The 13,713-nt window shown below is 42.7% G+C and overlaps 2 protein-coding genes across 2 annotated transcripts in view; both read left to right on the top strand.

The window, feature by feature from the left end:
- SOX30 (SRY-box 30) overlaps positions 1–7,248 on the top strand; it is an 8,597-nt gene extending 1,349 nt beyond the window's left edge. The window contains exons 2-6 of the mRNA XM_019473792.1: positions 75–653; positions 1,889–2,128; positions 3,477–3,656; positions 4,370–4,862; positions 6,879–7,248. Of these exons, the coding sequence (XP_019329337.1) occupies positions 75–653; positions 1,889–2,128; positions 3,477–3,656; positions 4,370–4,862; positions 6,879–7,248 (1,862 nt within the window). The remainder of the gene's footprint in view (positions 1–74; positions 654–1,888; positions 2,129–3,476; positions 3,657–4,369; positions 4,863–6,878) is intronic.
- A 5,659-nt stretch (positions 7,249–12,907) lies between these two features.
- Positions 12,908–13,713, top strand: part of ADAM19 (ADAM metallopeptidase domain 19) — a 33,464-nt gene continuing 32,658 nt past the window's right edge. The window contains exon 1 of the mRNA XM_009286041.1: positions 12,908–12,975. Coding sequence (XP_009284316.1) covers positions 12,908–12,975 — 68 coding nt within the window. The remainder of the gene's footprint in view (positions 12,976–13,713) is intronic.

Consider the following 13,713-nt stretch of genomic DNA (forward strand, 5'->3'; position numbering starts at 1 on the left):
GGGCCCCCGCCGTCCCCCGCCGCCCCCCGCGCAGGGGGAGGCCAAGGGCCCCCTCAGGGTGCTGCACATCAAAGTCGAGGAGCCCGAGCCGGAGGAGGGAGATCCCCCGGACTGCCGCGGGGACAGCAGAGAGTCGGGGGGCGAGTTCAGGTGCTCCCCAGCCCCGTGGGGGGGTAAAGAGGAGGCCCGCGGCGCCATCAAGAGAGAAGGGGACCATGAAAGGCGCAGCGGAGAAAGCCAGAACGAGGTGAAGGTGCTGGAGAAGAGGGGGAGTGGGAAGGAGCCCTGGAGAGGAGGTGCTGTCAAAGTGGAGCCGCCTGATGTGGCCTTTGAGGCCTGCAGGGTGAAGAGGGAAAAGGACGATGGCCCGGCTGGCTCCCTGTGTGGGCCTGCTCGTGCCAGCACCGACGACCGCAAGGCGCAGCGGTGTGAGGGGTTTGGGATCCTCCCTGAAGAACTGAAGATCCCAGTTGTGTTTCACTCCTTACCTCCTGGGACCCGCATACAGATCCAAGGCCCTCTGCCCCCAGAGCTGATCCATATGACTAAAGTGCCGGTGAAACAAGTGCCACTTAAAATGCAGTCTTTACTGGAGCCTTCAGTAAAGATTGAAACTAAAAATGTTCCCCTCACAGTACTGCCCTCCGATTCAGGTATTACATTAAGAGAGCTTGCAAGGGTTCAGTAAGTGGAACACAGTCGACAGGTTATCAGATAGGAGAACACAAGTGGAAAGGTCGTGTTAGGGAACCATCCCTTCGGATAGACGAGTTTGTACAACTCTCTTCTTCAGCGTAAGATGTAAACATACGGGAGCACAGAGTTCTCTAGTGGTTTGTTACAATCAGTGCAGTTTTGTCCGCTTGCTCCCTGACTACATTAAACCCCTTACAACAGTGTTCAGAATTGCATTGAGTTGTGATTGCAAGTTTAAGGTCAGGAACCTGCTCGATTTTTTAAAGCTATGAAGCATTCATACACCTCTCTGAGAAAATTTGGACATGTTAAATGAGAAACTTTTTCAACCATCTGGATTAGAAGCTTACTTTTTCTGAACAATATCTAGGCTTTCAAAATTAATGACTTAAAGTGAGGTCTTAAAGACTAGAAGACTTTTGTCCTTTATTGATAATGTGAGAGAGTTCATTTCTAAGCCTTTTTCAGAGAGGAAATTGCTTTCTCAGGGATCAGTTGTGAGGGGTCTGGGGGTTCATCATGTCACCAGCTCAATTTAAATGCAGTCTGTGTTTACAAAGAGCCAAAGCTGGGTGTCGTGTAACAGTCATTTGGTAACACAGGTTCCTCCAGCAAAATGAGTGTCCAAATCTGAGAAAAGAGTGAGAGAGGAAAAAAAACCCAACGAGAAACCCAGAACAGCAGCAACCTCAGCTGAGAAGCCAGGGACTGCACAGGTGTGGGACTAAACTGCCATACCATCATTAGATCTGGTCCCTGCATCGTTAGGGCTTTGGATACATAGTTCAGGTGGTGATGACAAATTTGCAGTGATATGGTCTATGCTATACAATGTTTGGTTTATTAATTTGTAAGTTTATAAGTTCATAAGAAAGCAATCTAGCCAAATGAAATCCAAACCAGTGTGTTAGCAGTCCCATATGGGTTTGTTGGGGCTTTTTTAATAATATGTAACGAAAGCCAGGTAAATGATTCCTTATGCAGTGGTTCAGTGAAGGTTAGTGGAGGATACTCGCTTAGCCTTAGCTATTTTTCTAGGAAATGCTCTCCAAATGTGCATCAAGTTTCATGTGTTCCAAAGCTCTAGTGATTCTTTTGACTTGCCAAATATCCTCTTGGTGTACTATTGAATGTAACCTGTATTGCATATATTGCCTGGAAGATGATCATCTTTCCTCGTTTTGTTGCATAGGTATGCCAGATACTCCATTTAGCAAGGACAAAAGTGGCCATGTAAAGCGTCCAATGAACGCATTTATGGTGTGGGCTAGGATTCATCGGCCCGCCCTAGCAAAAGCTAACCCAGCTGCCAATAATGCAGAAATCAGTGTTCAGCTTGGATTGGAGTGGAGCAAACTGACTGAAGAGCAGAAGCAGCCCTATTATGATGAAGCTCAGAAAATAAAGCAAAGGCACAGAGAGGAATTTCCTGGTAAACATGTATTTATTTATCTGGATGCTTTAGAAGTGCAAGTTTTTTGAAACGTGGATCTCTTTCATTAGAGCAACTAATAGAAAAAAATTACAGAAATATCAAGCACGCAGTCCTTCTGTCAGCTTTCTGGTGCCTGAAAGCGTATTAATTTTTTAAAGCATCCAAAATGATGTTTCATCCTTCGTAGCCTCTCATGTTTCTTATGGTCTTAGACCACCGCAGCTACAGCAGCTCTTCTGAATGCTTTAGTAGTCTAATGGCCAGATAGTGAGTTTATTGTGAACATGGCCTGCTGCATCATTTTACACGCTCCAGAAAGAGCTGACCAGGTGGCCTGTGGTGACACATGCATCCATTCCCTAAAAGCAGGAAAGGGAAATGCCACAGGAAGCACAAACGGCATTGTATTCTGTGGGATTCTTCAACATGTAGACTTGGGATTCCCAAATAACGGTGTGGAAGATGTTGTTTCTCAGCCTTTTGTCAAAAGGGTTAAAAATTTGCACCCTTAACAAATTCATTTCTCCATAACACTGCAGTTCAGTAAAACAGAGCATAAGTACTTACAACTCTTTCTAAAAGCTGTTGAGATACCAGGTGTCGTGATCCTTTCTCTCTCTGTTGTCGTAATTCTGCTAGTTCATGATTATGGCTAATCCAGGTAGACAAGATCTGACTAATTTGTCATAAACACACAAAAGATAAAAGCAGCACTCTCCTCTCTCCTTGCATCCTTAAAAAAAAAAAAAGTCTTCTTTAAAGTTGCATTAAGAGTTAGCCTGTGTAAGAAACCAAGCTGCTCCATGTAAATTCATAATATATTTATACATCTGTTAGTGTTTGGTTAATGTTGTAAGTCAAAGGCAAACATACTCCTCCAAATCTATACAGGATTCCTAGTGGGTCATATTTTCCACTGTCTTTTGTAACCTGCAGGTATATGTGAGACTTAAGGGGTTAAGGAAACAATCAGGAAAGATCTACATTTTGAATATAGTAATGGTTTTCTTTTGCACTGAAAGCCCATGGTACAGTGTCGTGTTCTCCTTAACATGCTTTCCTCAGCTGTGCCACGTCACTCCCCACTGTTCTGTATTTCTTTGTCTCACAGTTACTATTTAGTAACATAAAAACAATGCCCAAATATGTCCATTTTATTTCCACCTCTGATAAAATGCCCCATTTGCTAGGTCACTGAAGCAAATGGAGTATTGCCATTGACTATAGGAGCAGTTTTTGGACTCATTTTTTTTAGATACTTCAGAATTACAGATATCATAGCTTTACGTAAAGAATGAGACCGTCCCAAAAACTGGATGTCTGCATCTTTTTTTATCTCTGACAGGTTGGGTTTATCAACCACGACCAGGCAAAAGGAAGCGTTTTCCACTGCCTGTCTCTGCTGTATTTTCCGGCGCTTCTCAGAGTATCATCGCTACAAATCCAGCTGGCATTTGTCCCTTCCAGTCACCTGCTTACTCTGTTCTCATCCCCAATGTTAAGAACAGTTTTGGACATCCAGCCTGTGAGTTTTCAGTAGTGAATGATTTTAAAAATTCAGAATTTACCTATTGTAGTAAAAGTTATACATATGGTAGTGCAGATAGAGTTAAAACAATTTCTCAGTCTTTCTTGACACCACTGTTTCTATCAGTCCTCCTCTGCACTGCACCTCTGCCTCCTAGTCTCTACCTGCTGTTTCCTGAGCCTCTTAAATTCTTCTGGCTTCTTCATTGCCCACAGATCCCTGTTACTGTCTTTGTAGCTCCTGGAGAGCTACATATTGGAGAGTAGGGTGTTTTAACTGTTGCTTCTGCCGCTCACTGCTGCTTTGGCACCACACAGATTTGTTAAGATTTTGGCTCACTCCAACTCAGCTAGCAGGCTTGGGAGGTCTTCTGAGCTTCAGGCACTAAATGCACGCTCCAGCCCCTTTCTGTGGCCATATTAGGACAAGACAGAGCCCTCACCAGCCTCACAGCCTCAACACTCACTAGCCAATTCCTTCTTCTTTCACCCTTGGGTTTCTGTAGAAGGAAGCGTGCATGAGTGGGCTCCAAACCCATCTGTCAGAACACATGTAGGCAGAGTGGTGTATGACGGTGAGTTGCAGGGAAGTAACGCTAGAAACTGTTTTGGGGGAAATGGTTCTGGCTCTGGCTGTGGTTTGCTACGCTGCTGTTTATGAAATCTCTTCCTCTATTGATGTCTGATAAATAACTGTTCTGTTTCCTAAAGGTGAGTCTCCTTCTGCCATCCGTCTGCCGGCTTCTTCCATTCAACATGCTGGTCCAATTGCTCTTTTCCAGACTACTAGTGCAAGCACCACATCAGTGGCTGTTCCAGCTCCGACTCTGCCCCTGCGCCCTGTAATTTCACCACAGCACTTTGCTGAACCTGCTCAGACAGAAGCTCTTGATGTATCATCTGGGCTCAATTGCTCTCTGAAGAGACCTGCACCAGTTTTCTTTGAGAGCTTCAGCAGAAACCCAAGTAACATAACCACCACTAATGGCAGATTTCCTGTCTCTAATAGAGAGCCCCCAAAGGAGTACCCAGGGGTTTCTGTTTTTCCTAGAGGTGTACCTCTTCCCCAGGCTACCCCTTTTCTTCACTCACATCTCTATGAGTCTCCCCCCATTGGTCAGCCAGCCAGCCTGTTTGGAGTATCTCCTCGGTTTTCGTTTCACCACTCTTACTTTGTACCTGGACCTCACTATTTCCCCTCAAGGTAATTAAACCCTTCATTTCAATACCAGTAAGAAGAAATGCTAAAAGGCAGGGAGTCTTTTGACTTACAGAAAGAAGATGGAGCATTCAGAAGGAAAGGTGCTCTTACGTTCCTGTAGCTCCTGTGTGGTGGGACCTGCTGGCCTGAGCCTGCTCATAATATATGCCCAGTTATTGAAGGCTCCATAGTACTATTGCAGTAATTGGCACTCCCAAGCCCACAGTAAATAGAATTATCTTCTCTCTATTTTATGCATCTAAGTGCAGTTGATTTCTACAGAAAAGCATTAGGTAGAGATAGTGTAAATATATTTTGAAAATGATTGGATAGAATTAAAGTAGGTGTGTGAGATGTCTCCCAGGTACTATGATTGCAGCTGTCATAACTACCAATATTTCTGAAATCCAGCCTGGTGGGAAATGTCTTCAGAATTCTTATTTAAGTAGTAATTCCTAGTTTTCCCTTTGCAGTCTCTGGGCAGTCAATCGGAGATCACCTAATCAAAGAATTTATAAGCTAACACACGTAATATCCCGTGGGTATTTCTTAAGCTAAGCATGCACAGAAAGCACCAGTGCCCTCCCTGCAGCAGGTGTGCTGCTCAAACGCAAGAAATCTGATGGCCTACTGATGCTTAATCTTTGTAAGGCATCATTTTTCTTTCATGACTGTGCAATATCAAACGTAACAAATTATTATGACTATTAGACTTAAATTCTGCCCGTTTATACATTGCTCATTCCTACTAATAGCAACAACCAATGTGTTCCTACGGCAATAAGACTGCCTGGTCATAAATTAGGGCTGATGATGACCCATCAAACTCAAAAACAACTTAATGAGCCGATAAGTGCAATACAAGATATTTCTATTTTTGAGGCCCTTTAAAGAAACACAGGGCATGTATTCCCAAAATTGCTAAAGATGAACTTTACTTAGCCCTTGGTCTCTGAAATTAGACAGTTTTGTGAGGCCTCTGAGGGAGAAGAGTGTTCTTGTACCATAAAAGACTGTTCTGAGTTCACACATTAATGGACTTCTGAAGGCTGCCAGCTTTGCTAATGCCAGGATCTTTGTAATACAATGATTTATAAATTCACACTCCTATAAATTCATTTCTTGCATACAAGAATCATAATTTCTGAGTAGCACTGACACTGCAAATGTACGTAATGCAGATTTATGCACTAAAAATTTAAATGTTAGATTGGAAAGATGAATAGTCTCCTTGAAACCTCAATAGACATTGTATCGATGTCTTTATAATGTCTGCACTGTAGAGCTCTACTACTTCTTCACATACTTTGTTTTCTTAACAATGTAGTGAATTTCTGTAACACTGTGTAAATTACAGTACATGTGCCATTCTGCATCAGAATAAAAATTCAAACTTCTGACACCAGAGGAATACAGTTATATTTGACATAGTAACTTCCTGCAATCTACTATGTGGTTGCTTTTTAAAAATTTGTCACTGTACATTCTTTAAATAGTAGCATTGACCACCACATATCGGGCACAAGGATTCTCTGTCAGCCCTCCTGTTTAATACCAATGTAACAGATGCAAGAGTTCACTCAGAGAATAAATAAGAGCATTTTACCCCAGCTCTGTCACAAATTTCGGCATGCTGAAATAACACAAATGGACTTTTGAAGCTTTGTTTTACTATTCAGAGTATGTGGGTTAACATACTGCAGGTTTATCAGATGCTGGTTTATCCATGATATTATTTCATTGATAAATACAATGGGCTTTGCGTTTGTTTTCAGAGCAACGTCATGCGTGTATCTAGCATGAGGAGGTGCATATGCACAGATGTGGAATCTGTGCATGACTCTTGTTATGGCCCTAGTGTTTAAATTAGGCATGGTTTGAAAGTATTTGTGTTTTGAATATTTCAACAGGATAAGCTGACTAGCATAGAACATGAGTGTCATTCTGTTTTTCTTCGCTGAATGGAAGTCCAGGCAATCTGCATTTCTGAAAGCCAACTTTCAATCTCTCTCATTGCAGCACATGCCCATTCAGCCGACCTCCATTTGGCTGTGGGAATTTCTCCAGCTCAGCGCCTGAATGCCTTGGCTTTTATGAAGACAGGTACCAAAGACAGGAGGTGATGTTTTCAGCTCTGGACGGAGACTATCCTTTCAAGGAATACCCAGAAGAAAGGATACGTGAGGACCGCCGCAGCTGTGAGAGCCTTGAAATAGTGTCCTGTCACAACAGCTGCAACGAGGAGCGGTATTTAAGCCCCCTACCACAGCTGGACGTCGGAGCACTGGAGGAGGTTTTGTCAGCCACCCCATCTACTCCCTCCAGCATTCTAGTCAATGTAACTGACAGCGACGACGAAGAAGAAGTAAAGTTGTTGCGAGAATTGTAATTTTTAAAACAAATTATAATCCAGAGAAATATTATAGAATGGGAAATAAACGTTTTCCTCAACACCATCTTTTCAGTCAGTGTGTTCAATGGAAAAACCACGTAGCTTGAGCGAGCTGTACAGGTCATTTTGTAGAGTCTGATGGTCTGTTTGTATTTTGAGAGATCACATACAGATCTGGGGAGGTCAAAAGCCTCTGGAGTTTCACCTGCTTCATCAGAGCATGGTTTGGGCTCTGGCTCAGGAAAGCACTTACACGGGAATTCAGCTCTAAGCATGTGATAATGTGGTTTCCTGAGGAGAGGTGTGATTAAGCACATCCTTTTAAGGCAAAATAGGCATTTTGATGGTATTTGCCGTAATTTTGTAGGTATTACTCTAGGAGTTTTAGCAAGTGAAATAATTCTGGTTTATGACTGTAATGTAATTCTTGCTGCAGTAAAATACGATAAGGCCTGGAGAGTGAAGTCAAGAGTGATTCTGCAACGCTTTATATTTTTCCTTTGATGACACAGTTTTAAGCTTAATTTGGTTAATTTTTAACTGTAGTCTGTGATTGTGGTACAACTGCTATATAACGCACTGAAAATTTACATCAGTTTCAGTAACACCTTGGTCTGCAACCAGTTCCATTAATAAAAATGGGATTATCTAGCAGTAACACCTGGTCTGCAACCAGTTCCATTAATAAAAATGGGATTGTCCAGAAGGTATGGTGGTAGCGCCCAGAGAGAGGAAAATGGATGGATCTGGCCCTGTGACTTATACTAGTGGGCTGTGACTTGATCTCTGAGTGTAGTCAGTACTGGAAAGAATTCTCCAGAGAATACCAAATTCTCTGAAAAATATCAAAGGCTTTTAAATAGAGAAGGTATCTGTGCTGAACTCAAAGAGTAATGAAATTCAAAAATTTTTGGTCAAAATTTGTAATTTATGTTACTTTTTCTTTCCTCCCGTTTTGTGGAATAGAGGGTCATTTTCTTCTAGGAATCCTGTTATTTCGCTGTTGTTGCATTTGAATAAACTCACGTGAACAATGTATCCCCAGTGCTTCATTTTAAGCCATGGACGTTGAACTGAGTGGGGACAGGTAAATCGTAATTCATGTAACTCACAGACTTACTGTGCAGCTAAGCTGCGCATGCCTAGAATGATGAGCTGAAGTCACTTTTTCAGACAATTTGGGCTACCAATACTAGTGTATATATGTGTGTGTGTGTGTATTTATATTTATAATTATGTAAATCCAGCTACCAGAGAAATATGGGAAGAGCTGAAAGCCATGGATGGAGACATCCATCCATGCTGGCTGCCAGAGGAAGCTAGGCTGACCATCTCATATAGGACATCCTGTATTTTATGGGTTATCACGCTGGATCTGTTGGACCCTGAGCATCCTGTTGAACCTGAGGCTTAGGCCCCCTATATCCCTTGAGACTGCATTATTGATAAAGACAGGTACAAATGAAATTTCCATATGCCTCAAAAGCTAGTCCTAAGTCAGTGTAGAGTAGACATCCTCTGTGTTATTTGCATTTTAAGTTTCAGTCTCATATCAACATTTTCAGGCTTTTCTCCTTCTGTGGACTCATAACTCCATTTTTCAAGTCCAAGATCAAAACCTCTCATTTCAGAACTACTGCATTTTGTAGTTAAAAACACAAAAGCATGAGTAAATCCTGTCTACTCTACACATTGCAACTGTGTTGTGAACAGCCCCCTGCTCCCACTGCATCTGCAATGCAGATGAATCATTAAGAGGAAAGTCTTATAAATAGTAGAAAATGCCTGTTCATTTCTAAATTATCTTCTCACTGAAAGCTGATCTGGCCTGCAGGAATGCATGTGGGCAAATGTACTAATTCCTACACAAGTATGTTTCGGGGTATAAAACAGCTGTTTGTGGGATTATTCTCTAGATCTAACTTTCCTCTTCTCCCATTTTTCTTTTTATATACTACGGAGTAGGATATAAGACATAGTTCAGTGCACCAGAATCTAGAATGGCTGCTTGCCATGGACAATACAAATTTACTTCCTCCTATATGGGGGTGTCCAGCACTGTTTGGAGGGAGGTGCCTCAGAGCTGCTCGGTTGTACCCTGTCTTGTGAACCTGGTGCTGATAGCTCAGAGTGAGCTTCAGGGGGTTGAGGGATTCGGCATTTCCTGCGCAGCATCTGTCTGCTAATGGGGCCTTTGCTGTTCATGTAGGAAAACACAGTATTATACCCTCAGTAGATATCTGTTCTGTTTAATACCACTAAGGCCAGAAGGAGAGAAGACTGAGGTATAACGCATCCTGGATATATTAATGGGAAACAAAATGTAGGGCTGATCCCTCCTTCCCTTCCAGCTAGAGCTGAAGTCCTGAATCAGTCGCACGGGATCTGTGTCTGCAGGTCTACAGCATTGGACCCAGCCCTCAGCTGAGCTCTCTTGAAGACTATTGTGTCTTGTCTACAGTAGGAATGAAAATTATACGAACACCCCATCCAAACCTGGCTTCCTCTGATTCATTCCTTAGCATGCTCGGGCAGCCCTGCGTGGGGGAATTCTCTTGTGACAGAAGAGGATTTTAGCTCCCATTTCTAGGTCATTTTCAGCCCGCCTTCGAACTTACCTCCTAAATGCAGATTCCTGAAGTGCCAAGTGTCTGTGCTGTAATTTCTCCCCTTGAAACATGTGAAGTGGGTCATAGGCAGGGCCAGTCCCATGGCAACTGTGTGCCCTCCTCATGGCAGGGCAGAGGGTATTTGACACGTGAAGGAGACGTATTCTACTCTCTTATAAGGTTTTTTTTTTATTCTTTCTCTGCTTTTTACCTTAATCTAAACTAAAAATCACTTTGCATGCTTCTCAACTTGAAAAACAAATCAGATGCAGATTTTCCAAACAAAGTGTGTTTTCCTCCTGCTGCTGTAAAAGTCTAAAGACATTTAGTAGTGCTTCCCGGTGCGTCACTGCCTGTGGCTATCCATTTGCAGAGATGAGTTTCTTCTCCAAAGTTACTGGACAGTTTTATGGATTGGACGTAATTAAAAGCACTTGTCGTTATACCTGTTCCCCTTCTCTTACAAGAATAAACTGCTTCAGTATAATCACTATTGCGTTGGAGAAGTTTGCAGGCAGCGTGGAGAGGACTACAGTGCTTTGCATGTACAAATACAGTTAAAAAGATGCAACCTGTCTGCATAAACAGTCTCCTACCATTAAGTTCACTTGCCTGTAGGAAGGAAGCAAAAGTAGCAGCAGTGACCCACCGTTTAAAAAAAGCATAGAGAGTGCTTTGATGTTATTTCACTAACAGCACATCGGGACAAGCCCTTGTCTAGTACCTGATCATCTTACAGCACTTCTCCCTCTTTGGCAGGACAGCTGCTCAAGGGCTTTCCAAGTATTCCTGCTGTCCTACATGGGTGGTGGAAAACCAAAGCTAAACGGAAGATTCTGGGTCAGCCAAAGCTGTTCTCAACCATTAAGACTCAAAATAATGAAGTTCGCTGTTAAATCGCCAGTTCCCTTCGCGGATTCACAGCCTTCCTCCTTTGATCATTTCAAGCGATCTGAAAGAGAAAAATGTTCTGAAAAATGGAAGATTTCACATTCCACTCAAGTCAGCCAAAGACACAAAATTTCTTTCATCAGTGCGAGTGTCTGAAATGCAGAAGTTAGTTAGGCAGGAGAAAAAGTCTTCTACCTTCTCCTTCTAAGACTTTTATTCTTGGTAACATTTTCTCCAATGTCAGCAGGAGTCTGTTCAGAGCAGTTCGTTCAACAACCTTTCCCATTTCTGAAGAGGGAGTTCCAATGAAATATTACTGAGCTTTTAGTCTGATACATGTCCAAGTCATTCTCCGTATAAGCCTGTTTCTTTAGCAGGTGTTCTTCTCTGTAGGTCTATCTTTCTATTTCCTTCTAGGTGGCTAACTTCTAATTTACTACGAACACAATGGGAGAATCATCGTCCTTTGCTTTCCAGCTAACAACAGTAGCGTTAAACCATCTTGCAAACTGTCGAGTAAGTGCAGAAACCCCACTGCAAAAGCATTCGCATCAGCTTTGCCCTGGGGAAACTGAAACACCGAATTTTCAAACCTAGTGAACCACCACATGCACCGACACTTGCTCTGGGTGCTGCACGGAGGCTGCAGCTAATAGGTATGACCATCCCTTGATCACAAGGGATGCAACAGATAAGGAAACGGAGCACAGGCTTCCAAATTCCCAGCTGATACTTTTAATCAGGCAGTTGGGATCCTGGAGGAAATGAGTCTGAGTCTGTGTAATTCCTAGATAACCGAAAGCCTGACCTTGCTCTGTGAATCAGGCAAATGTCCCATTGACTTCGGTAAGAGCTTTTTGAAGAGATGGGCACAGGCAGGATCTGACTCATCCTGTGCCAGAGGCAGGTAGCGTTACAGCATCTGGGCGCTGTTAATAAGGCTGGAATATCCTGACTCTTTCCATGCAACAACGTCTCAGTAATGTAAGTGATATATTATACATATATATAGATTAAACTATATATAACAACTGCACAGTCTGTGGTTATATTTTTATAAAGGGAGTTTCTGGTGATTATAAATTAAGATATCAATTCTCATATTACCAAGATCCAAAGATAAAAATATCACTATATAACAAATGAAAATATTGCATGCATTTTATTTGTATGATACTTGAATGCTGACAACAATCACAAGCAGATAGTTGTTGGCCTAAGTATTTTAACAATCTTAAAATAAGGCTCCTTTTATTCCATTTTATGGTTTTTTTGAGCTGATCTTCTTTTAGAGAAGTATATGGAGCAGTCCCTGGGAAGATTTGTTCTACTGGGAAGATTTGTGACAATTTTTCAGTGCAAATATACATGTTCCTCATCAAAGTAATTTTTTTTCCTTTGGGTAGACAGAAATTTTATGCAGGGATGAAAGCAGAATAGCTAAATTTGTGTCTAAATTTGGCTTGCATTTTTACTTATTTATAATAAAAGCATCAACAATAGTGCCATTATTTTCTTCTATATTACAGGCAGCTATAAATAAATGGGAGAGTTCACAAAAAATTCAAGGTTTCCCTTCAAGATACTCCACATAATTAGAAAAGAACTGAAATCTGGTCCCTGGATTTTTGCTCTGGGAAATAACATGATTTAGTTGTGTGACGAAAATTTGTGACCTGTCTGTGGGTCAGCTAAAATGTCATTTATAGCCTGCTCACCCTGATGATCCCCTCTAGGTGTCCCCAAGATGTCCTAGCTTTGTTCTGCCAGAGTGATACCAGGAATAAACTGACTGTCACAAGATCACAAAGGTTCAGCGTGTGAAGTGCTGGGGGAGAGAGGGGACATACATGAAAGTCATAAACCAAAATGGCATCCGCAAATGGAAACAGCCACATTTCCTTTGGGCACAGTGGCAGGAGTCAGCAAAGACCTTCAGTAAAAGAGAGCTCAGTGGTTTCAATAGTGTAAATAAGCCTCTGGACAAGAAACAAAATCATTACTATTATCTAGCAAACCTTTATTCTAAATGGAGTATTAATTTCCTGTCGGTCTGATTTACTGATACACTCTGAAACGTAGCCAGATGCAAATTCTCCCCATTTCTTAAGTTGGTTTCCTGGTGGTTTACCTACACAGGCATTTTAAGTATAGAGATGAATGGAAGGGGTTGTGTGCATAATGTGGATCAATGGCTGGCTGAGGAGTATGACTGTCTGAAGAGGTAATGCCTTTTCCTGCCACTCTGAGCTGACCCCATAAAAATGCACGTCAGTCCAGCCTCGCAGCCTTGCTAGTGTGGCTGCAGTTGGGCTGGCTGGGAGTCACAGCAAAAATAATCTGACATAAGGGATGGCAGTTGCTTTTCACGGGCTCAGCATGTGCAAGGAGCATCTACGGCACCACGGAGCTCAGATGTTTGCAGCTGGTAACCTCAGCACGGCCCCACTAACTTGTGCTCTCCTCTCCTGGTGCGACCCTGAGCTACACTGGCTAACCCAGCAGCGAGGCACTGCACCTGGCAGCCCTCTGGGTGCTCATCCCCCTGAAGGGCAGAGGACTAGCAAAGAGATGGACCGCAACCCGTGGGTTAGACCTGAAGGGTGCAGGAGAAGACAGGGATGCTCCTTTGGGAGCCTCATGGGAGTGAGTGGACATCCCCCTTCAGGGGCAGCACGGGGAATGTGAGCTGTGGATGCTCCCAAGCCTTTCCCCAGCCCCAGCCCCTCCATCTGCCTTAAGGGGAGAGATGCAGTGAACATCTTTTCACTTCTGCCCATTTATATGGGCACAATAAATTTCACTCTATATCCCTTCAGCTGTCCAGGGGCCATGCATTTCCCAGAAGTGGAGGGATTTAGGATGCCTCTGGAAACATGGGTTCAGCCATGAAGGGTGATAGGATTACACATAAATATAACAGGTAAATAAATAAACAACTAAATCCGTAGCACCGCTCCTA

Source organism: Aptenodytes forsteri, unplaced genomic scaffold (assembly GCF_000699145.1).
Source record: "Aptenodytes forsteri isolate BGI_AS27 unplaced genomic scaffold, ASM69914v1 Scaffold54, whole genome shotgun sequence".
In the NCBI taxonomy this organism is placed as follows: Eukaryota; Metazoa; Chordata; class Aves; order Sphenisciformes; family Spheniscidae; genus Aptenodytes; species Aptenodytes forsteri.